General features: G+C 38.8%; 2 protein-coding genes across 7 annotated transcripts in view; both read left to right on the top strand.

Annotated features, from left to right (window-relative positions):
• Positions 1 to 12,968, top strand: part of MTM1 (myotubularin 1) — a 46,062-nt gene extending 33,094 nt beyond the window's left edge. For 2 of the 3 annotated variants that reach the window (XM_086756616.1, XM_086756617.1), the window contains exons 11-16: positions 975 to 1,160; positions 2,198 to 2,404; positions 5,751 to 5,843; positions 6,720 to 6,833; positions 7,185 to 7,361; positions 9,730 to 12,968. In XM_086756616.1, coding sequence (XP_086612742.1) covers positions 975 to 1,160; positions 2,198 to 2,404; positions 5,751 to 5,843; positions 6,720 to 6,833; positions 7,185 to 7,361; positions 9,730 to 9,897 — 945 coding nt within the window. In that variant the 3' untranslated portion in view covers positions 9,898 to 12,968. The remainder of the gene's footprint in view (positions 1 to 974; positions 1,161 to 2,197; positions 2,405 to 5,750; positions 5,844 to 6,719; positions 6,834 to 7,184; positions 7,362 to 9,729) is intronic. The other variant, XM_086756618.1, reaches the window with a different exon arrangement.
• Positions 12,969 to 13,536: 568 nt separating this feature from the next.
• MTMR1 (myotubularin related protein 1) overlaps positions 13,537 to 21,757 on the top strand; it is a 39,456-nt gene continuing 31,235 nt past the window's right edge. Inside the window, exons 1-4 of one of the 4 annotated variants that reach the window (XM_086756611.1) lie at positions 13,537 to 13,721; positions 17,082 to 17,187; positions 19,385 to 19,408; positions 21,603 to 21,653. In XM_086756611.1, coding sequence (XP_086612737.1) covers positions 13,591 to 13,721; positions 17,082 to 17,187; positions 19,385 to 19,408; positions 21,603 to 21,653 — 312 coding nt within the window. In that variant the 5' untranslated portion in view covers positions 13,537 to 13,590. The remainder of the gene's footprint in view (positions 13,722 to 17,081; positions 17,188 to 19,384; positions 19,409 to 21,602; positions 21,654 to 21,757) is intronic. The other 3 variants (XM_086756612.1, XM_086756613.1, XM_086756615.1) reach the window with 3 other exon arrangements.

Below are 21,757 nucleotides of genomic sequence, written 5' to 3'. Positions count from 1 at the left end.
AATGTAGCATATTCTTAACTGAACTCTTAAATTTAATTTTACTTGGCCAAACATTTTGTCATTTTAACTTATTCCAATATCAATTCAATTTTAGTAGTAAACAACTAGGCAGTTTGAACACAAGAAAGGTATTTTTTTTTTTAGTAGCAAATTTGCACTGGTAAACCTGATATTTGCTGTCTTTTGAAGTAGTGGTAAGTAACAAAATGGACAATTTTTTTTTTTTTTTACTGAATTGCTTTCTAAATGGTACAGAAAAAAAAAGAAAAGAGCAATTTTATTTGTGGTGATCTAGTACGTTATGAGTAATTGCTGTTTTGTGTGATGTACTTTGGATTTTAATTTAACTAGGAAGTAAGTGGATGTTTTTGTGTTCAGAATCATGAGTTTGTTTAATCCTTGGTGGGAAAAGTGAACATGAATGAAGAAAAAAATATTGACATTGTAGAGTCAGTTGGTCAAGGAAAAGCTGTTTCCACTATGAATCTCGAAAGTAATGAGGAAGGTACAAATATCTTTTTATTCTCAAAGCAGTGTGAGTCCTGACTGCTGTGATGCTGGTGCGCTGTCCTTTACCTGGCTAGTTCAATCCTATTTCAAGGTCTGCAGGCCCAATAGTACAAACAACCTTTTAGTGTTAACCTAAAATAAATTAGTTTTCCCTTTTAGGGTTACTCCCTTGAGGTTTTGAAAGGAATTAGGCTAGCTGGAGTACCTTGAATATCTTTCTGGCCATGTGCTGTACTTAATACACTTTGTCCTTTTGGACAAAGGAAACCCCTAAGTATTCTTCTCCAGCATTTGCCTCTCCAAAGCTTGTATCTGAGACTGGTGTTTTAAACACACAACTAAAATTATATATTGCCCAATTGCAAAATAAGTATAAATATGAGTCAGTTCTTTCTTGCTCTCTTGGAAAGCTGCTACAACAATGTATATCTGACTAAAGTTAATTTTCAATCTCTTGTTTGTAGGCAACTGGAGGCGGATATGAAGGTGAAGATGCATATCCTAATGCAGAACTTTTCTTCCTGGACATTCATAATATTCATGTCATGCGGGAATCTTTGAAGAAGTTGAAGGACATTGTCTATCCTAATGTGGAAGAATCACACTGGTTGTCGAGTCTGGAATCAACCCATTGGTTAGAACATATAAAGGTAACTTTATGCTGTTTGGAGTAACGTTCATCCAGACGTGTTCTATCAGACTTGCTTTCTTTGCTAGACTTTGAGGTAGTCCTGATCCGGAACACATCGAACTACTCAGACAACGAAAACAGCATCACTCAGTGTTAGTTTTTTGCCAGCTAGTCTTAGAGTGTGCTATGAGAGATCACTACTAAGCCACAGTAGGTGAAATTTAACATTTGTCTGCCTCAAGTCAAATGTCAGTCTTTAATAGAGGAACGTATTGTTAGTCTGTGTTTACATGTGTGAGAACTGATTTATTTTGGTTTCTAGCAATACTGGACTACAGATAACTGTCACAGTGTTAGTAATTAGTGTAGTTGTCAGTATGTATGTGACTTCATTTTGTGAATTACGGTTTTGTAAATAGATCTTGTAAACCTCTTTGTAAATTTTGTAATTTTCATCTTGTAGCACAAATAAAATACTTAAACTGGTAATTCACCAGTGTTCGTACTAGTTGACCTTTGAACCTTTTGCCTCAAGTACAGCTGTGCAAAAGTATTTAGAGTATTATGTAATGAATCCTACTTAATTAAATTTTCATTTTAAGTTAATATTTCGAAAATAAGCATATTAGTAGGGTACGAGTTCCTTTTCCCAACAACTGAGATATTTCAGTAATTTAGTTCAAAGAAAGGGGCCAAATGAAATACAGAATTTTTAGAGAGTATATCCTATGGAAATCCTCTCTTTCTTTGAAAAAGAAGCTTAAGTTCTTTGGTTTATCAAGGTTACTGTTTTCTGCCCCATTTTTGAAGAATTTACTGTGAGATAAATTAGATCTTACCAAGGGATTAGTGGACCAATCTGTTTCTCTGTTTTTATACAAGAAATTTACTTGATCTCCTAGAAAATTCTTTTCCAATTAACTACACCATGCTCTTCAAGTCTTGTAATGGAAACAGTATCAATTTAGATACTGTGTAGACAGAAAGAAATCAATTTCTTTTTGTTAGGATGGTAACACTAATCTGTGTTGTTCGGTGTCTGTTCCTCTTTGCTAGCTTGTCTTGACAGGAGCTATTCAGGTTGCAGACAAAGTATCCTTGGGAAGGAGCTCGGTGTTGGTTCACTGCAGTGATGGCTGGGACCGGACAGCACAGCTAACATCGCTGGCCATGCTGATGCTAGACAGCTACTACAGAACAATTGAAGGCTTTGAAGTTCTGGTGCAGAAGGAGTGGATAAGCTTTGGACACAAATTTGCATCGGTAAGAATTAGAAGATAATTGCAAGGACCATGCAACATTAACATTCTGAAAAGCTTGAAATGTTCAACTACTCATTGTGTCAAGGTTTGCTAATTCTTTTCATTATTTTGGAATTGTGATTTAAAACATTTCCAGGTAAATCTGAGCAGAGCTTTAGGTTTTGGACCTGTTTGGCTAACATTTTTTTGCTGCTATTTCTCTGAGAACTCATATTTTGTCCTTTACACCCTTTTGAAAACACAGAATTGCTAGGGTTGCTGTGGTTATTGAGAAAAGAGAATGAGAAGGCAGAAAAATTATGTCCTCCCAAACTTTTCAGATGATGATCAAGTAAGGTTGGGACATGAGGCTTCTCCCTCACCCTCCCTTAGGACTATTTTGAATGTCATGAGAGGCAGATGAATGAATCTGGCCAATGTCTTTTAAGTGATGTTTTGAATGCTTCTTCCCAAGTATCTAAACTTGTCATAATAGCTCTCAAGAGGCTGTCACTGGTAATGCTGGCTCTAGTTCTGTTCAGTTGTCCTCTGGATGCTTAGAAAGTTAAGTAGAGATTCTCTATAGCAAGTCCTTAATAACCTATCCCTGTATAATGCAAAATCAAGGATATTTGCGTTGGGAAACTTTTCAGAGTCCTAGTGGGACTTCTCTTAACTTTGGCAGCTAACATTTAACCAGGAAATCTATATGAGGAACCTGGAGAAGCAGAATAGGTTGCCAGGGAGAGTGTACTGGAATATGTAAACGTAAAACATAAGTTGGGAGCTTTACAACAGTGTTTCTTGTTCATATTGAACCTTGTAATTCACAGTAAGGAGTTTCCGCGCCTTCAGTAGAGGTTATTGGTATAGACAATTTGTCCCTGGTGGAATATTCTAAAGGTATTACTTCATATTGCTAAAACTGGGAAAATAAGTAATCTGGAAAAATCAAGAAATGAAAAAATATATCTGTGTGTGTGTTTCATGTGCATTTTACATTTGGAAGAGTGTCTCAGTCATTTGGCAATTCATGTATAGCCACTCAGCATGAATCACTTCACCGTTCAAGTGTGCTTGTAGGCTTGGCAGTCTTTGATCTGACATTCTAAAGGTGCTTGGAGGCTTAGGAGATTTGCATTTTGATTGTTGGGAGTGATATCTGCTGTAGTCCAGTCTTTTGTGTAGGTACTTGTAGTCTTCTGGTAGTGACACGTTATACAAACCTTTGAAGTATTCTGTTTTTGTACAGCCACAGGAAAACACTGGCTTATCTTTTTATTCTCATATTTTATTTTGTATTTTTAAAAACATTATAGTTGTGATGCAGATAAAATTAGATTGTATGACTAGGAGACTTGTAGCCTAGCGCATATGTTATGGTTTGACACAAAGCTTTAAAAGAGAGATCTGCGTGTCCCTCACCATTATGAATAAATTCAAATAATCTATGATTCTTTTTATTAAACCATTCATTTTAGTTTGAGAAATCGAGGAGTTTGTTCTCTCTCAACAAATAATGTTTTTCTCCTCTTACTGAGGTCAGACTTTTACACCCCTTCAGGTGACTAGCTCAGTCCACTGATTCATCTCTGACAATGTCGCAGCAATAAGGGTTATATAAATAGCTTGCTTTTGCCTAAACTGTCATTTTATTTTCCCAACTTGCTTGCTTAAATACTAATCTTTGGAAATGATTGAAGCCACTCTGCTTTAGCCATCTGCTGTTTTCTGAGGGTAATGTATGTTTTGATTTGACGAGTTGTTTAGCTTATAGTGAAGGTAGTCCTTTTCTGGAGTGTTCTGTACAATAAACAATGCTAGCAGAAAGTATTTTGATCATACATGCTTTATTTTAGTTTTGTAATTACTTGACAGAGCTGTGAGTTTTAATAGTGAGGACTAGGCACTCCAGTGCAGTTAGCGTTTCCTGAGCCTCGCTTCTGAAACTATTGTTGTTATGCCTTCCCTCAAGTGGGGAGTTGGAGAAGAGTAGGATGTTATATTGTCTGGGTTAGAGCAAGCTTCATGTTTTTATGTTACCAGGGTTGGAATTTGGATGTTTTAATAACAAATAATTAAATAGTAGACTGCTTGAAAGTTCCTCTCTGTGTTTTCTATCTAATGAAGCACATAAGAAGTTTCCTTGTTGAAAAGGAATTCCTTACCCCAGCTTTTCTGTGTGTAGTGAACTTAGTGCGCTATCCAGATGATAAAGTTGCTTGCTATGTGGGATGTGGTTTTAATAATGCAGTCTAATATAGAAATATGAGATGTAGACATAATTATAGATGGAAGATACTCAGACATCCTAAAACTGCTAACCACAGTGAAAGTGGAAGGACTTTCACTCCTTACTGAACAGGTGTATGACTCTGTTAACAGGTACCACGTATCTTAAACCATGAACACTGGAGAGCAAGGAGGCAAATTTGGTTTGTCTTCCCTATATGCTTTTCTAGTCATTTGCTACTGTTGACTGAGTTCAGCTACAATCCCTCATCTCCCTCTATTCCCTGCCATTCAGTTCTGTTATTGTACTGTTTTTATCTGTACTGTACTGGTTTTATCATTTTTCGCGTCCGTAAGACATTAAGCCTGCTATCTTACAGGCAGATAAACAGCATCTTAATTCAACATACATGCTCTTCCTTTATCTCCTCCAGGCAAGTATATTCAAGCAGAATTATGGAGTTAATAGAATCTTTTACCTGAATCTCTTGTGTTCTCAGCTATCAAATGTGAAAAGGAAGAAAACAGTTTTTACCAAACCTACTTTTTGTCTGTGGGGAGAATTCCCTTGATACTTTGGACTCCTCAGAATAAACAGCTCACCCAGACTTCAAAAATGTGCATCAATTTTCTGTTGAGAACATGAACGTTTCTTTGAGCTCACTCATGTTTACTCTCTGCCTCAGGGCGAATCTTTAGGTTCGTGTGTGGAGGGGGAAGAGGAGAATCTGTGTGGATAGTTTGATCTAGGTTCTCCAGTGGCTTAAATTACAAAAGAAGACATATATAACTTGGCTTTTGACAAACTTATTACGTAAATATCGTTTTAAATGTGTCTTGATTATTTGCAAAGTAGTGGATGCTTCAACAATTCTGCTTCTCTGATAACTAGCAGGTTTTTATAACAGGACCAATTATCACTTTGGAATTTTTTTTCAGATATCTTTGGAACAGATTTGCAGTATTTCTGTATATCTGAATCTCTCCTCCTTGGTGCAGTAACTAATTTTGAAATCATCAGAACAGGTTGCTCTATTACAAAAGCATTAATATTCTAGCACAAAATAAGAAACAATGGCTATTGGCCATAAAATAGACTGTTTTGATTAACAGGAGGCTCTATTGCTTCATTTCAGAGAATAGGCCACGGTGACAAAAATCATGCTGATGCAGACAGGTCGCCCATCTTTCTTCAGTTTATTGACTGTGTGTGGCAGATGTCTAAACAGGTATGTTATATCATTCTTCAGAGGCTAACATTGTTAAGAGATTACCAAAATAAAAACATAGCTCTTTATTTATATTAAAAAAAAGTACTTGAAGAGGACAGCGTACCCCTCTGCTCTGACACTGTAGTCAAAAAGAGTGTATTTACTTTTAAACCATACTGTCTCTCTGCCCTGTTTCTAAAAGTGGTAAACAAGCTGTAGTTATATTGCTTAACAAGGCATTGGCTATACGTGCAAGGCTGATGTGTCTTGGATATGGGCATCTCACAGAAACATATTGTGATGTGACCCAGCAGAATGCTTTTACCGGAACTGCATCCAGCTGTCATAATGGGGTCTGTTGTTTCATTTCACCATTTTTGTGAAGCTGTCCCTTGAACTGCAGGGACAAATGTTGTTTTGTCAAAGCTTGAAAAGGAAGCTTAGGAGCTGTTGAGTGCTGTGATTTAAACAATGTATTTTCAGTAAGTAATGAAACAAAGCAGCACACTTGGTCCATTCAGGGCCAAGGATTAGGAGCTAAACCCTTATTTTTCCAGTATGGTGCCACACTATAAAGCATGCAGTGTGGTATCTTTTTCTGTCTTCCTAGTAAAAATGTAACTAACCAGTCTGTATTTTATTCTTCTTTTTAGAAATTAAAGGCAGTTAGAACATCTTGAGAAGAGTTCTTTTCAGTGATTAGTTTGAGACAGTTGAATACCTTATGTCATCTGAACGCTTACTCTGCTATAAAGTATATGAAAGTATTATCTTAAAAATTATTTGTATATGTATTCAGGTTTCTAAATGCCACCTTTAGCCTCTTAACCAGGGCATGTGCATCTCTCCCTACTTTTACGATGTGAAGAATGAATTTGCCTTTTCTGGTTTTAGTTTCCTACGGCCTTTGAATTCAATGAGCAGTTCTTGATCACAATCCTGGATCACTTGTACAGCTGCCGATTTGGTACTTTCTTGTATAACAGTGAGTCTGCTAGAGAAAAAGAGGTTAGTCAAACCACTGATTGTTTAATTGTATTGCTGTCTCAACTCTAGATGATTACAAAAAGTTTTGCTTTTATTGTATTTGGTTATATTCCTTATATGACTGGTTTTGAACTGGCTTTATTCTCGTTATAGGATAGTTGCGTGGTAAATTCCTTGGTTTTGGTAGCTTAAAGACTGTGCAGTCCCTGAAATGTTTGTTAAGCACTTGTTTTAGAATATTTCTAGTACAGTGACTATGATGCTTCCATGTAAATAAGAAGTGTATTAATTTTAGAATGTAACTATGGCTTCTATGATTATTTTCCTGTTTTTGCTTAAATATTTACTGTTCTTATTTCAATTTCATTTTAGAAAGTGGCTGAGAAAACATTATCATTATGGTCTTTGATAAACAGTGAAAAATCTAAATACATCAATCCTTTTTATACTAAAGAGCTAAATCGAGCACTCTATCCAGTAGCCAGTATGCGTCATTTAGAGCTCTGGGTCAATTACTACATCAGGTGGAACCCAAGAATTCGGCAACAAGTAAGTAAATTCTTTATAATGTACAAACTGCTCTTAGACTTCAGAAATAGGATTTTGTGTCATAACTGACTTGCAGAATAGTACCTGTAATCTGTTCTGGTTTTTAATATTACATTTGTAAAGAGGGAGAATAAAGGTGAAAATGATTATTGAGTTATCTTTTTCTTTTTTTTTTTTTCACTCAGCTCTTCTCAGAACAGTGAGCTTATTAAGCTCTTTCTATCTTTATAGCCCCTTTTATTGGGGGCAGGGCTTTGGGAGCATTTTGAAGGGTATTTGATGCTACTAAATGGTGAATGACAGTGCTTAGAAATAGGGCTTACTGATCACTGAAGAGTTAGGGCATTAGCCTCACAAACACGCTTAGTTGCATTTGCTTAGTCTTTCTCCTTTTTCTGAGAAAGCGTATGAAGTCTTTCACAAACTGAGATGACCTATTTGCTCCTTTCTCTGTCTGTATTGATGGCTTATGGTAAGATTTTTTTTTTTAATGTAACTGATGATCCAGCATTGTTTACACTGTGTAACTGTTGGATGAAAGCTGTTACTGAAAATTATACAGGTGGATCAGATTGGAAGCCCAGAAAAGCTTTTATCAAACTACACATGCTCCAATTCTGTGCTTTTAATGTTTAGTATATGGACACTCAATGTTTGTTGCAGTCTAGCTAGATATCTCAGCAATGCGGCATGTAAAGACAGTGTACAGAGACTTATTTGTCCTTCTTAACAAGTTGTGGAGTTTTGGATAGGAGAAGATAGAGGAGCAGTTTCTTTGACAGAAGCAGTCTTCACAATCCAACCCCTGGAATGAATCAGGAGTTTTCAAGCCATGCACTTCCTTTTCCCACAGCTGGTCTCCTGTATTATTTACAACACTTAGAGGCTGCAAGAAAGCCAGGCAGTTTGCTGTATTTTCTTACAATATGTTGCCAGTTTTAATTTGAAGTTCTGGTTTTAAAGCTTTTGTTTGCTTGCTGTGAAAGATGAGGGTATTTTGCAAAGGTGAATCCAAAGATTTATTTTTTAAAGTGAAGGATTATAGGACATGGAAATTAGCTGTAAATCTACTTAAAAATATGCTTTGCCATTATTCAGGGAGGGCTTTTGGCAGGAATATCTTATTAGAAATGCAAACCCATGTGATAATCTTCTGTGCTGCTACTATGTGTCCCTCATTTTCACCATTTTTATGCACAAAATGCAACAGGTTTTTTGCTGCACACGAAATTTATGCTTCCTCTTGACTTAAGGAACTGAATAGTGGACATGTGGCCTGAACCAGTTTTTCAATGACCATTCTTAGTGCCATTACTTTAGAGGCATGTTCCGCATCAGACTTCAGTGTAATGAAGAGTCTGGTCTGTCACTAGCAACACCATTAACCCTGCATCTCTAATCGCCTTGGTACATTGAGTCATTGATCCAACTTCCACAGTTGCCTCAGCATTCATTGCCACCCTCATCTGGGGTGCACAGTGAGTGGTGCACGTAAAAGTGCTGGGTCAGCTATTTTTGAACTAGTGAGGCGTTTCTATTTGCTCCTGAAACTGTGGTGCTAATAGCTTTTAATTACAGGCAGTGAACTGTGAAACAGCAGCAACTTCTTGACAGGTGTGTACAGCTGAAAGTAGCTTTAGGCTCTGGATCTGCGTTGGACATTTGTAATACTTCCTTGTTTCAATACTCTTTCTGAAAAAGGAAACTAAGCTTAAAATGGAAATACTTCAGATGCTCTTTCTGTGAGTAATCCCCTGAAAGCTAGGGCAGCTGATTTTAAACAGATTCAAGTTTACTCACAGAATTCACTAATAAAGTTTTGCATTTATTTCACTTGTTTATTTACACGAAGTTGCAAATTTACTATTAAAAACTGAATTAAATTTAATCAGTAAGGGAAGTTATTTAATCTGAAGACATGGATTTCATCTTAATGTGATCAGTGTAACTAAAATAGTTAGTCTGGCTAAACACTGTTTTTAGGGAAGATGATGAGACATTTGACCTTGTGAATCTAAAACCTTTTAGTAAGTCAAGAAGATAAAAACTTCAGACAAGATATTCACACCCATCTTCCACACAATATTAGATAATAAGAAAATAAAATCCTTATGCTCCAGGAAGTGCTGGCTGATTTTATTGAAGTAGGAAGAACTGTTTTGTGTAAAGACTTTATCTGGATGAGAACTGGAAGGCAGAGGGCTCTTGCATTGTAGAAAGAACTATTTCTGTTTAGCTACAACTTGTTACATGTGTTGGAAACTACAAATACTGAGTGGTGCCAGGAAAACTGGCAAATACTACAGCAGCCTAACTGTGTAGAGGAAGTTAGACTGAAGTGCTAAGACTAATATAGATCTCTTTCTAGCAGCCAAATCCAGTGGAGCAGCGTTACATGGAGCTCCTTGCGTTACGTGATGATTATATAAGGAGACTTGAAGAACTACAGATCACAAATAATTCTAAGATACCCAATTCATCAGGCTCATCAGCATCTCCCTCGCAAATGATGTCCCAAGTACAAACACATTTTTGAAGAAAATGTTGGCTTCATTGTACACTGTAATAGCAAGTGGTGCTTAACATAGATCTGTAACATAAAGAGAAATATTTTAATGCCTTACATTAGACTGTCCTAACACAAATTATTTTAGACTGTCTTCATTTGAGGAAGGCTTCAAAACAAACAAAACCAACTCTTGAATTATGTGCCTTTCAGAACCTGTGGACTGGGAACATTATTAATCAACTTCTAATTATGGAGGGCTTTAAGAGTTATTTTGGAAAGTCTGGTACAATTGAAATGGAATTGATGTATTGTTTTCATCAGAATGCTTTAATTTATTACACTGTAGGTCATGTTCCTGTAAGGAAATTCATGCTCAGTCTTACATGTTGTGAATAAACACATTAATGGCAATAGGAATATTCACATTGTGCAAAATTAGGTATGTGTGTATTCCTGTTGGGAATACGTTTGTGGAGTTCATGAGATAAAAATAAATTCTATTGTAAGATTTCAGAGAGAAGTGTTGAAATTTTCCAGTTACCTGAGAATTCCACATTTTCCTTTTTTGAAATAAATAAAGATACAGGGAGGATTTCATTGATACACTTCTAATTAAAAAGTTCAAATAGCTCAGTAGATATCAAAATAAAAGAAAAACATATTTTTATTGTAAATTGATTTTTTTAAAAACGAATTACAATTGTACTGGATTCTGAGAAGTCCTGTTTTGGCTAACTGTTCAGCACTAGAGTATATTACAAGTTATCACTGTTGGCAATATTGGCTCTTTAGATTAATACAGAGTAAAATGGTTCTAAAAAAGGTTTATATAATTAAAAACAGACCCAGGAGACATTGCTTAAATATCCATCAATAGCCATAGTATTAAAGCTTGTGTTTGTCTTCTAAAATTAAATGTGTCTGTTTAAAGGAGCTTTTATACCAAAGTAGACAAAAATTTTCAGTTATAAATACTGTTGCAAACTTGTACGTTATAGCTTACGGTTTAATTTAACTTTTGTTTGATGAATTTATACTTAAGTATTTAAGGAACTTCAGTATACAAGATTTGCATATGTGTGCACTTATATTGAACCTTCCAGTGAATTCTAGTTTCAAGCCTTCATTTCGGAGGCTTCCTGTAAACCTCTAATTTTGTTCCTTTCGGGTATTTTTAAATAGTTGCAAGCATTTCTTATGAGAGCACAAAACTTGCTACTTGATATTTCATTAAAATTTTGCATATTCTCAGAAGTTTAATGATATTCAGGCAATCCAGGAAATACTGCAATTCAGAATCTGTAGAGAACTCTATCTAATATTGTTATTTTAAAGGAGATAATTTGATGCTTGAAGATTCTGTCATTGTAAATTATTGTACATGTGGTGAGTTTTGATCTGCAAGATGTAATAGGATTATATATAAATTAAGTTTTGTCTAAGTATATATAATATAGTTTATTAGAAACTCTGCAAGTTTATGAAGTGTAAATATTTTGCATATGAAAGCTAAATTTAAAGCTATAGTTCCATAAAATAAGTCAAAGTTTAGAGGACATCTGACTATTTTTAGAACAGTATTTTTTCAAAGGAATAAAAGTATACCGCCTCTTGATTTAATTCAGTATATGCACTGAATTGCACTATTTTTTCAGGGAAGCTCAGAGCATACGGTGTGTGTGCGCTGATACATATGATTTATATGACTTATTTTTTTGTCCTCTAAATTTCATTCTCCCATCAATGTTCTTCAGTATGTGTTTCCAAAATAATAACGTTGTCCCAAAATCTTGGCTTGTTAAGGTAAATAAGATGCATTACATCAGATATATGAAGAAGGATACTCAATTGTTCATGATATACTTTACATTTTGAAAACTATGCATACTCTGGTATATTTGCCTTCTACTTACGTGTGGTTTATTAAAAAAAAGCTATTTTTATTAGAATATTTAAAGTTTCTGTGTTTGAGTTGAACGTATTGGTGATATCGCTGAGCAGTGTGAGAAGTTCAGAAAATCTAACGGTTTTTACTGTGTAAACACTACATGATAACCTATTTCATTCGAGAAAGTGTAACATAATGGAAAGGATTATGCACTTCTACATACACACCATTCTTCATATTACTGCTTCAGTCCAATTTCAGGCTTTGAAGGTCTGCAACAGCTCTTTGCAGGCTTGGATTATTTTTTTTTTCCAAGTCAACAGATATTTGTTTTAATTCTATTTTTACATGGCAGTATTAGGCAAACATTGAGGTGTTTTATTCCAGTAATTTTTGGAAAAATACTACTTTAAAGTTGTGAATGTAGGCAAACAAACTGATCAAAGTTAACAGAAAACTCCTTTCCATTTCAATGCGTGTTCTGGGCTGTCTGTCTGCAGTGCCCCGCACGCCCGTACCCCGTATCTGTGCGGTGTCTCCAAGCTCCTGTGCCCAGCTGCAGGAGCAGAAGCCGAGCCATTACTGCAGCCGGCTATAGCTGTCACAGCTGAGGACCAGCCTGGGGAAGCTCTGGAAGTGGTGAATGAGAGCGTTCCAGGCGCTGAGTGCCTTTTCCAGGAGGACTGAAAAAGCAGGGCTGGGATGTGACCGTCAGCAGCTATAAATGCCCAAGAGCCAATACAAAATATTTTCCTTTCTGTATTCTTATTTCCATGAACCTGAGAAGATCACCTAGTTTTTGTGCTGGCCTTCAGTTCCTTATTTAGAAAGTTTTATTTGCTGAATGCCTTCTTTATTTGCTTATGCCTTATCCACCCCAGCATCACTGTTATGGGTATACCCTATAAATGATTTGCATACTACCTCCTTTTGATGTGTTTTTAAACTCTGCCTTGAGTTCAGTTTTTTCTTTCACAGTATTTTATGTCCTGCTTCACAGAACAGGTTTTTATAAATGACCAGGAATCTCCTGCTCTCCTTATTGCTCCTTAAATAACATCGTGGGCAGCCCTCGGCGGATACTGCAGGACTGCTCTGGAGCTGGGTGTTAATTGCCAAGTGACTTTGGGGCTGGGGGGGAGAGCTTAACATCCACCTGCCATGTATGTGTGTGAAGGGGAAAAAAAATAAAGATGTCAGTTTTAAACCCTGTGCCTCTGACTGATGTTTTAATGGAAGGCTGAAGTTGTTCCCGTTTCTGTGACTGCTGCTATCGGTCCATCGCTCCCAGCGGGGTGATAAAATCACAGAATGGTTTGGGTTGGAAGGGACCGCCAAAGCCCATCCAGTCCAACCCCCCTGCAAGGAGCAGGGACATCTCCAACCAGATCAGGTTGCTCAGAGCCCCGGCCAACCTGGCCTTGAACGTTTCCCGGGATGGGGCATCCACCACCTCTCTGGGCAACCTGGGCCAGTGTTCCACCACCCTTATGGTAAAAAATTTTTTTTCCTACTCTCCAGTCTGAACCTACCTCCCTCTATTTAAAAACTCTGACCCCTCGTCCTCTCACAACAGCTATGGCGGGAGGGGTGCCCGCAGCCCCCCGCGGAGGCCGGTGGTGCGAGGCAGCAGCCGCCGGGCCTTCCCCCGCCGCGCGGGGCCGCTGCCCGCCCTCGCGGCGGCGCGAAGGCCTGTGGGTAAGCCCCGCCGCCAGGTGACAGCTCTCGGCCGCCGCCGGGGCCCAAGCGGGCCGGGCTGAGGCGGCAGGGTCGGGCCGGGCCGGGGCTCTGCCATCCCGGCGGCGCAGCGAGTCCCGCCGGCGGCCGGAACCATGGAGCGGGCGGCGGCAGCGGCTGGGCCGGCGGTGGAGGGCGGCGGCGTAAGCCGGCGAGCCGTGCGGGCGGGGGGTGCCGCGGCAGCGGGGGCAGGGTCGCGGCAGGCCAGCACCGAGACGCTGGACAGGTGAGCGGAGCCGGCGGCGAAGGGCGCGCTCCGGGCGGGGGTTGGGGGGGGGGGCGCGGCGGGAGAGGCGGCGCCGCTTCCCGCGCTTGGAGGGGGCCGCCGCGGCCTGGCCTCCCCGCGGGGCCGAGCGGCGGGCGCCCCTCGGCCCGCGCCTCCGCTCACAGCGAACCCCGGCCCTGGGGCGGCCTCCCCGCCGCCCCGCGCCCCGGGCGGGCGTGGAGACGGAAGCGGGGCCGGCGAGGGTGCGGCGGCGCGGGGCCGGCCAGCGTGGAACTGAAATGAAATGCAGGGTCTGGTTCAGTGCAGCCGCGCAGATTTCCCTCGGCGACGGAACCGGCTGCAGTCAAAGTTTCCTGCTTGTGGCTGTGTGTTTTTCGTCGTTAACGTCGCCGTTTTTGCGAAGGCTGAGGCTGCCTGCAGGGTTTTGGCCCGGGTCTTTTTTTTAGGGGCAGTGCGTAGCTTCTTGTCTGTGCAAACTGAAGTGAGACTGCTCTCAAATTTCAAGTCTTTATTCCGATTTATGGTTTTGCTTTTTTTGGGTTCGTTGGTGTTTGGTTTTTTGGGGTTTTTTTTTGGGTTGGTTGTTTTTTTTTTTCCCCCATGCGAGTGTGTGTGTCATCTGCAGAGGTGTAGCTGTCCCGAGACAGCGGTGTGTCCCCCGGTGTGTCCGTGGGTGCGTGGGGTGGCTTTGCGTCGCGCTGGCAGATGCTCGGCTGGCTGCAGGTGGCGGGGCTCGGCCAAGGGGAGCTGGGCAGAGCCTGGCCCCAGGTGCTCCCGCATCTGGTTCAGCCCTCGCTGGCAGAGTCATTCCTGCCTGTAGGAGTTTCCAGCTACAGGCAGACTTCATTGAAAAACTCTTAAAGAAGGAGTAGAAACTAAGAGAAATTTTACCCAGACGATCAGAGGGCTGGAGCACCTCTCCTGTGAGGACAGGCTGAGAGAGTTGGGGCTGTTCAGCCTGGAGAGGAGGAGGCTCCAGGGAGACCTTATAGGGGTCTTCCAGTAGCTCAAGGGGGTCTACAGGAAAGGTGGGGAGAAACTCTTCACTAGGGCCTGTTGTGACAGGATGAGGGGTAATGGTTTTAAAATAGAGGGAGGTAGATTTAGATTAGATATTAGGAAAAAAATTTTTACACTGAGGGTGGTGGGACACTGGCACAGGTTGCCCAGAGAGGTGGTGGATGCCTCATCCCTGGAAACATTCAAGGCCAGGTTGGCCGGGGCTCTGAGCAACCTGATCTGGTTGGAGATGTCCCTGCTTCTTGCAGGGGTTTTGGACTAGATGACCTTTAAAGGTTGCTTCCAATCCAAACCATTCTATGATAAAAAGGCTGTATTTAAAAATTACTGCCAGGTTCCAGTCTCCATACTCTCTCTGTTAGGAGAAATTTGGAGTTTAAATTGTTCTAGTGAAGGTGGAAATCAAATGTCCATTTTCTATCACCAAAACTTGTATCTTTTTATTCCTTATCAATGCACTTTCTTATCTTAATTCTCAACTTTCTTTCTTCTCCTAATCTTGTTCTACCCTGGAAAAGTTACAGTGTCTGTTTGTCATATACTTTATTTGCGGTTGTGCCAGGCTAGGCTGACGTGCGCTACCTCAGATGAGGCAGAATGCAAAGGCTTGTGCTGGTACGTGTCCCGCTTGACAGATGGTGATAAGTCCCATCGGTATGGTCAGCATCCTGTGGGACACTGATACATCCTGAGACGCTGCTCCTAGCGCAGGGACCTGCACTCACATTTGTTTTCCTGCTGCTGTTAACTTTGTTGATGTAGTGATTCCCGGTGAAGATAAGCCCTAGAAAAATAAATCCTTTTCTTAATTAACAAGTAAATGCTTATTTGGAAACAAACTTAGGCAAACTCTGAAGAGATGTGCTGGAAATTAAGAGATGTGAGAGAAGGAGAAATAAATGAGATCAGAAAAGGATTACTGTAGGGTTTAGTTCATGCGCTCTTTTGCAAAACTTAAGTGAAAACCTCATCTGAAGTGAATCTGGACTGGAGTTCAGCAGTAACTTGAGAGTTATCGCTATTGTTCAAGCAGGAATATCACAGATGTGTTTTAGTTGCGAAACAGCATTTTGTGATCTACTACTGTGCAGAATTTTGCAGGTAGATAGAAAGCTACTAAAATATGTCAGAAAAGTTATGAAAGAGCTTTCATTGCAGGTGTGAAGTTGTTACATGCATCTTCACCTTATATCTACCCTGGCAGAGTTAACGTAAGAAAAGACCTCTGCTTAAGTAGTAGTTGGTCATCTTGTGCCTTGAGCCCACTCTCTTAATGCCCAAGTTGCGACGTGCCTGTTGAGTGCTGGGTACGCCTGTGCCGTTGTTCACGTCAATGTCACAAGACACTCACAGAATCCGAAGCTAGTTTGTGAATGAATTAAAAAAATGAATTAAAGTTTTCTTTTTGTATTTGACTTCTGAATAAGCATTAAATCTGAAGAGAAACCCAACAAAACTGTTTGAAGAAATGACAGTTATTTAAGGCATCAGCTGAGGCTGCTGTGGCACTCAGGAACAGTCCTCTCTGGCATTCCCAGTTTTTCATCAGATACTGGCATGTTTTGAAGCAGACCTAGTGCACTTCAAAGTGTCCAGCCACAAACCGTGTAATTGCTGCTCACTCTCAACACTGCTTTATTTTTAAGCAGCACTAGTTCAGGTGACTGTTCTCAAAACGCATTGTCTGGGATTTAGAGTGATTCTGCTGTTCAGAGGCTTTGTCTTCAGGGTCCTTATAAACACCCTGCGCTGCAGGGTTCCTTGCTGTGGCATGGGAAGGCATGTCCTGAGGATTATTCAGAGATTATTTTGCAAATAGGAAAAAAATACGGCTAACTAGAAGTTACTCTTTAGAAAACATGTGTTTTGTGCATTTAATGGTAATATAGAATAGAACACTAGCACTGTTTAAATTTTTATGTACTAGCATAGAGTAATTTAATTTTGAGGGTTTACTGAATAATCAGGAAATAATAGGAAACGCCTTACACTTCCCTTGTTGTTACCTGACCAAATTCATTCCATGAATGACTTTAAGAAAAAAATGTGTGAATGATGTAAAAAATTACACTGGATAAGGAAACTAGCATTTTTATAAGTTCCTAGGACCCTAACCTCACTTTTAACCCGACAGCTCTACAACTCTGATTAGATCTAGTAAAATTTTTTTCCCTGATTTTGTCAGCAAAACAGTTGCATTCTGCCCACAAAGCAAGCTGCTTTTTATGGTGTTAGTGATCATTTGTGGTCATGGGTTTCTGGATGCGCTCTGTTGCTATGCTACTCTCAACATACATTTTGAATTACTGCTAAATAATTTGAAATATTCTGTTTTTGTAGCCCGACTGGATCCCATGTGGAATGGTGCAAACAGCTGATAGCAGCAACCATTTCTAGTCAGATTTCGGGGCCTGTCCCATCAGAAGGGGTGTCCAGAGACTACAGGGTAAGTGACTAGAGGAATGCATTGATTTGTTTAAGATAAAAGAGTGAATGATAGGGAAGTCCTTGCTAACTTAATTATCTGGTGGTAGGTACTTAAGTGATCCCTGAATGTTTCAGAACTGGAAACATCTCATTCTGTGTAGGAGTCTCCTGAATCTGCTTTGTGTTATTCTCCGTGTTTAGAATAGCGGCATTGAAGTCTACAGAATAAAAATTGAGAGGTGAAAGGAAAATTAAAAGTCAATGTTTTGAATAAAATGCCAGAAGTGAGTTGTCTTTTCTTTTGATTGCTACATTAAAATTTTTTGGTGAAGTAGATTAATAGTTACAAGTTGAAATTGTTTCTAGTGTGTGTCATTCAGAGTACAGAATTGAGCTCTCCAAATTTCACAAAAAAAATAAATGCCTATGTCACAATAAATGACTCTGTTTCACCAGAAACAGAGAATTTAACAACAAAAAAAAAACAAACAAACAAAAAAATCTTTTTCATTCCCTCCTAGAACATCTTTGTGACACGGGTAATGATTGCACAGTGTGATTTACCAGCTAGATTCCATTGTGCTTTTTTACACGTGTTCTTTCATGCTTGTTTGCTGTTTCCTGTATGCAGCCAGCCAACTGAACACTCAAGAGTGGAGCATATGCCGTTTTCCTTCTCTTACAAATTGACAAAAGTCACATGAGTTTCAAGTCCCTTTAAGAAACCCAGGCTGCTGCAATCTAGATCCTTTTCTCTTTCTAGATTTGAAACAGTTTCATGGTCTTCATGCCAAATGGCCAAATGAAGATTTTGTCTTTTTTTGTTTTTAACTTGATTTTAAATTATTTTCGAATATGCTCTGTGATTGAAAAGTTTGTTATCCAGAAACAGCATATTTTCGGTTCTGTGACAGCAAGTCAGATTCAGCCCAAGCCTGAAGATGAATCCACAAAATGTTTTTGACCGTGATCTACTTAAAAATTCACCTCACAGAGTTTACACTATTGGCACAGTCAGCAGCTTATACTCATAAAAAAGCACAGCTCTTCCATACTATGGCAGCTGAATTGCAAGCGCTTACTTCAGGTCAAGGCTAACATCTTTGATAAAACATTCTGGGAAACCTTGCATTACAGCTGTCGGTGTTGTATTTGCCCTGTAGATCAAGGACTTCATTTTAGTAAAATCCAGGTGTGTAAGCTTGGTGTTCAGTTTATCTCTCAGGTCGAACGCATTCCTCTGGAATAAAGAGTGTTTTTTAATTCTGAATAACCTCCTTCTCTTTACCAAACTCATTTGGATATTACTTAATAAGGAGTAAGTCTTTTAAGGCCTAATTAAAAGTCTGCTTCTTGCTCTGCTTCTTAGAAACAAAAGAAAAAAAAATTAAGTCTGGTGGTATTCAGAATTTTTGTGTATAAATTGTGTTTGGCATTAGTGCATTGCAGTGATTTGAAATCCCATATTTGTGTATAACATCATGGAATTTTTTATCCTAGGATATCTTTAGTTACAGTCAGGACCGGTATGTTGTGAAGGGATGTCTATGCTGTAGGAGAGGGTTTCCTTTGCTTCTGCAGAAGTTCAGTGGTACGACTAGTCGCTTAGTCAGTAAGAGGCTGGGTTTATTCATTATTGCTGTGGCATTCACATGTAAAAATATAATGCCCATTTATAACTCAAATTTCTTTGAGACTCTCTCTGCCTGGAGAGGATTCTTGAATGAGGAGTTCATGTAAATGAACATTGCTTAGATTGTAGAAGCTGAATATAGACACTGTCAGAAATAATTTGAGATGAGTTGTTGCTATCCTTCTTTTGCCGTGTGAATCTAAAAGATATGGTGGTTGTAGCTCCTGGCTGTTGTTGCAGGCTTGTTGTCTTCCACCTAGAAGGATTATCAGGCTCCTTCTTCTCTTTTCGCAATAGGGCTTTGTAACTGGAGACAAGGCTGATGAGGAATGAATGTTTCAAAAGAGCTTGACATATGTTACATCACTGAAATGAAATGGCTAGGTTGTTTTTAGGCCAAAACAATTCTGCAAATGAGTGCTACTAGATTTGCATAGATTTGTTTGGTTCTTTCAAAATCAGACTATAATTAAAATGTTTGGAAGTAGAGTTCTCCTGAAAATCTGATGAAGTAAGATATAATCTCTTTAATGAATCAAATCTGTCTCTTTTGTTGGATAACGTTTTATATTTTAACTAACAGGTGTACAGGAGGCCTGTTATACGGGTAAGATTACCTTTGGCTAGCCGTAAAATGGCCTCCTACCTGTTTGTCTGTTGTGCTGTGTGAGATCTTGGTGTGTCAAGCGTTCTTCTTTACTTCATTAGTGGTTTTTGTGAACCAGTCAGACCATTTTGCTATGCAGTGCGACAGCTTCTTTGCCATAGAAATGCTTTATATACATTACAATGTTTTTGTGAGCAATAAAAGTCAATGTGTAAGAGAGCAGTTTTTTAAAATTATGTTATGAATGTGCAATACTAACTTCAGTTTTATTGCTATAATTTTGACAAAATGGATGCTTGCAACTGAGGCTTACATGCTTCGGACTACAGAGTACCGTATTAGCAGCTCTAACATGTTATCTGTGCTAAAGAATATTAGTGGTAAAAGCCTTACATCTTTTTCTGTCCTGTTTAAAGAAGATACCAATTCATGCTTGCCTTTGTACATATTTTACCTTAATTCTTACTGCCCTGTAATCCTGTAGGATTGAAAGTTAGGTTTGAAGTTAGACACTAGCGCGATGGCCTGCATCTTTTTAGTGATAATTTTGAGACTAGGTCTTGCCCATTGTTCGTTGCAGATATGAAAAGGGCATGCCTTGTTTTCTTGTTCCTCTCTCTTAGTAACATTTATGGAGTGAGAAATTATCTGGATAGTGTTCTGACATTGTTCATGAAATGTGTCTAACACTTTTATTCGAACAAAGGCCTCTTGTTCAGTCTCGAACCAAGAGATGAGGTCTGAATGATGTCTTTTTCTTGTGCATTGTTTACATATTTGAAAATTATGTGTTTAGTCTGGTCATGCAAATCCACAAGTTGATTTTTTTTTTTTAAATAGATAGCTCTTGAAATAATTGCTCTGGATTGAGTAACAGAACTTGATTGCTTTCATTCAGTTTTTCATAGTTCTTTGTAAAGGCTTTGGTCTTTGAATGATCTGCTGTGCTTCTCTCTTTCATTTATTTAAAATCTTTTGGTGTATTTGCTGGTTGTCCTTCTGGTTTTCTTCCAGAGATCGCAATATCTACTTTGCTTCAGTTTCAGAAACAACATTTTTATGGTCTGAAATTTAAGTATTTAGCAGAATTCCACCAATACAGAAATGTTAGGAGCCCTTTATAATTTAAAAGGGCTTTTAATTAATGATAACTTTTTAAACTCTTGTAGAGTTCAAATTATCTGAAGATATTTGAAGTCCTTCTTCTAAGTTTTTCTTTTTTGAGGGTTCTGTAGAAATACTGTGAAAAGAAAAAAATACTTTTGCAAACATTTGTAAATTTAGCCTGAGGCTGTTTTTATAGTCAAGCAAGTGAGAAGCTTTTTGCATGTGAACTGGAAATAATGGACTCATGAACACAACTTCTGTCTAGTTAATAAAGAAGGGAGATGGAAAAACAATTTTGGCTGAACATATTAAAACAATTACTTTATATGACCCTGTGACATTTGTGCTTCTCTCTGTAGTGCATCGGGACCTTAAGTTTATTAAAGAGATTTAATTAATATTCAGGATTTGCTGCCAATATGATGCAAAAATAAATTAATGTAAAAATGTGAATTGTTTGCATGTTTTGCTATGAGGAGTAATTTTAGGTTCTGTAAAGTTACTGACTAGATTTCTAGCAACAACACAGAAGTTGCCTGAAAAGTATGTGAGACCATAAAACTGAAAGTTCAATTAAAACATGTTTTACACAGTAAAGCTTTTTAAACGTTGTCTAGGTACTTCTATTTGATGTCGACCTATTTTGTCCTTGAAAGATTGCATGAGTTTTCCCCTAATGCTACCATTGCAAGCTGTACTCAATTTCTTCTCTTGATAAGCATGTGGCATACTTTGAACTCATTTTCTTCAGTATAAGGTTGTTTGTCTTAAAAAGACAGTACATGCTTTTATGTTCTTATCTACCAGTGCTGACTCTTTTGTGAAAAAAAAGGAGGAATTTTTTCATTTTGTGTTGTGCCAAATACCATTAAAAGGATAGTGCTAATAGCTTGGATTCCTTTCTGTGGAAAGTAGTTTGTGCTGGGAGTTTAATAGCTAAACTGGAGTTAAAGTGTGTGCTGTCTTTTTAAGGAAAGGAAAAAAAAAAGGGGAAACAAAAAAGAAAAGATTCTGTCCTTTCACCTGTTGTCTGCATGTTTTTTCCTGTTACTTCTCTCTTGCCCTACTGCTGCCTCATGCAATGCAGGAGATTCAGGATGGACACAATGGCTATCATTCTGAAGCAGAACCTGATCAGGTGGCAAGTTTTACTCATCTTTCATTCGTTAACTGTGTAGCAAGGTACTATATATTAGTACTTGTACAGTACATACAAATCTTAGATTTCTCATGCCAGAGAAT

This window comes from Chlamydotis macqueenii, chromosome 11 (genome assembly GCF_036417535.1).
Source record: "Chlamydotis macqueenii isolate bChlMac1 chromosome 11, bChlMac1.mat, whole genome shotgun sequence".
Classification (NCBI taxonomy): Eukaryota; Metazoa; Chordata; class Aves; order Otidiformes; family Otididae; genus Chlamydotis; species Chlamydotis macqueenii.
Note: the sequence above shows the minus strand (reverse complement) of the source record. Positions and strands in the feature narration are given on the sequence as shown.